The sequence below is a fragment of the Danio aesculapii genome, chromosome 6 (assembly GCF_903798145.1).
Source record: "Danio aesculapii chromosome 6, fDanAes4.1, whole genome shotgun sequence".
Lineage (NCBI taxonomy): Eukaryota > Metazoa > Chordata > Actinopteri > Cypriniformes > Danionidae > Danio > Danio aesculapii.
The window spans coordinates 39,905,290-39,908,209 of NC_079440.1; the positions used below are offsets into that span (position 1 = coordinate 39,905,290).

The following is a 2,920-nucleotide window of genomic DNA, read 5'->3' on the forward strand; positions in this document are numbered from 1 at the left end:
GAAATACTACCTCTAAAGCCAAACAAAAAATCCATTCTTGCTTTATTACAGGTCATTTTCAGTCTTTTGCAAACATTAAAAAAGGCTCAGATGCTGAGAAGTGACAGAAAATAGATTTGAGTAGAAAAAGAAAGAAAGGAACGTTTGTACTGAAATATATTCTAAATATACAGATCAAGCTCTGACGCTTCCTTCCACTCGCTCCAAAGACTCAGATGGAAGACTGCATTTCAGCCGCACACCAACACACTCTCTCTTCCAGCTCAAGCATGCCAACTTTAACATCAGCAAAGAAATGACAGAAACCACCAAGCAGGAGGAAGAAAAAGCTAAGAGGGAGGAACTGAAAGCTACAAGAGAGAAACAGCAACAGTCAGAACAATCATCATTTGTCAGATCAGAGTCCTCAAGTCTTTTATTTTTTGCATAAGCATGTCAGTAAGAAATTATGTTTCTGTACGTGGAAAACACCTCAATGTTTCTCATATCTCAACAAACTACTATGTACAGTGTAAAAAACGACCTTGCTTTTTTATGTACAACACTGCTTCACCACCCATAATGCTCTCATGAGTCCAAGTGCAGCAGAAACACTTCGGCAGGATAGAAAACACAGTGATAAATCATGCCCAACACACACAGACGCACACAAAAATAGACCAACTGCACTTCTCCAACCAGCCAGCCATGTTTTGGCACTACAAAAAAAAGCAACCAAATGATCCTCAACAGAGGAAAACTAGAATCTGGCACTTCCGATGTCCCACCAGAAGTCTAAGTAACGGTAATAACTCATGGCAGTGGGGTGTTTGTAATGCTTGTGAAGATTGTCACCTTTGCACCGACGTCCTAGAGCCATAAGAGTGTTTTGCTCGACTGGCAGACTTGACATAATCTCCTCTCTGAGTTTGAGTCCTTCCTCCTTGCCTGCACTTCCCTTTGGCTTCGGGTTCAGAATCACTGAGCTCTGCGTCCGGACAGTAACCATCGCTTTCCTGAGACGCTCTGCCGCCCCCTAGCGGCCGCTCGGTGGAAAGCGGTTTGGAGAATCCAGAAGACTTGCGTGAGTTCTTTTCAAAGGCCCGAAGGTCCTCGGTCCGTACTAAACTGACAGTGGCCTCCTTGAGAGATCGACTAAAGTGCTCAAGAGAGGTTTTGTGGAATCCAGACGACTGACTTTTCCCTGAAAGCTCGCTGCGGGGATCTTTCTCACTGGCCGCCTGGCAGGAAGTGTCTCTTTGGAGAATGGGTTTGTCTAAAATGCCGTTGGCTTTTATTTGCCGCGTTTTTTCTGCTTCCGCTTTGGTCTTCCCGTTGGATGATTGACCGTGGAGGGCGGCGTGTAGAGCTAAAGGTTTGCCTGATTGTTTTACCGCTAACGGTGGCGTCCCGCCATCTCGTCGGATGTATATGGAGGCGGGGAGGATACCGTTGATTCGCTCCTCCATTCGTTGTCGTCCTAGATGGAGCTGCGGTTTGCCCTGACCGATCCCTCCTTCACTAGTGTCATAAAGGTTGCAGCTGTTATCCGGGCATAAGGGTCCATTACCGGATTTGGAGCTGCTTTTACCGTTGCCGAGCTGTACTTTGGGCATTTTCAGTTTTAAGGTTATTCTGGGTGGAGGGTGGAAAAGTAGGTTCTCTATTGAAGAGGACACTGGAAGCCCTGTTAATAAAAGCAGAGGTCAGTCTGGAGTCTTTTTGGCTCCATGAGTTTCACTTGAACTAGTTAAGTTCTGGAGAGTAAAGCTAAAGTCTTTAACTCATTTTCAAACACTTTTTAAATATATATTTAACCCTTGTGTGTTTCTCAAAAGGACTACACTTTCGTTATGTTTGTGGCTGTTTTTGCCCCATTGACACTCATTATAATGACTTTTTTTGGTGTTTGGGAAAGTGTTTGGACTTTCAGCAGTAAAAATTAAATCACACTGAACTGAACCCTAACTCTGAAAACTGGACTGACAGTTTCATTTTACTAGAACTTCCATGTTAAGCCGCTTTGACACAATCTACACTGTAAAAGTGCTACACAAATAAAGATGAATTGAACTGAATTACATTTTTTATAACAATGCCATGACACCATATTGTCATGTATTCTTGATTGTTGCTGGTTTTCCCGTTTGGAAATAGGTCATATTTGTCATTTTTACTGTTGATCATCAGCTGGGGAAACCGGAGCACCCGGAGGAAACCCACGCGAACGCAGGGAGAAAATGCAAACTCCACACAGAAACGCCAACTGACCCAGCCGAGGCTCAAACCAGCGATCTTTTTGCTGTGAGGCGACAGCACTACCTACTGCGCCACTGCGTCGCCTTGCTCTGCAATAACACTTCCAAAACGCTAGTTGGCAGTGAGGTTTCAATGTTCCTCTGTGTCAAGTTTGTTTGCTGGTATTTTGTTTCTTCTGAACGCTTCCTTGATGTAAAAGTGGTTCAAACTCGCTCATTTTGAGGCAGGAACCGGCGGACGTGCAATAACTTTAACTATAAGGCTGATTTATACTTCTGCGACAAGCGCACGCGTAGGCTACGGCACAGCATACGCGTTGACACATAGCCCTACTCCGTAGCCGTCGGCGTCGCTAATGCGCACCTCTCAAAAAATGTAAATACACGTCGCAACGACACGTATCGCAAGCTCTGTGATTGGCCGGCTTGGTATCGCTGACGAGTGTGGGTGGGACCGAGAGCCGCATGAGCCCGATGGAGCGATTGTTTACAAGTGTGGAGTGCCGTGAAGCGTTTTGGAAGTGTTATTGCAGAACAAAAGAAACAGCGCGCAGAAAAATAAATGCACAGCTACGCGCATTGCATGCGCCGTGGGTCATGCCGATCACTTGACGCAGAAGTATAAACTAAGCTTTATGGGTCCACGCGTAGGCCGCGCCATAGCATACGCTTGGCGCAGAAGT

The 2,920-nt window shown here is 45.5% G+C and overlaps 1 protein-coding gene across 1 annotated transcript in view; it reads right to left on the minus strand.

Moving 5' to 3' along the window:
* Positions 1–388: 388 nt before the first annotated feature.
* Positions 389–2,920, minus strand: part of jade3 (jade family PHD finger 3) — a 30,447-nt gene continuing 27,915 nt past the window's right edge. The window contains exon 12 of the mRNA XM_056460156.1: positions 389–1,666. Coding sequence (XP_056316131.1) covers positions 831–1,666 — 836 coding nt within the window. The 3' untranslated portion in view covers positions 389–830. The remainder of the gene's footprint in view (positions 1,667–2,920) is intronic.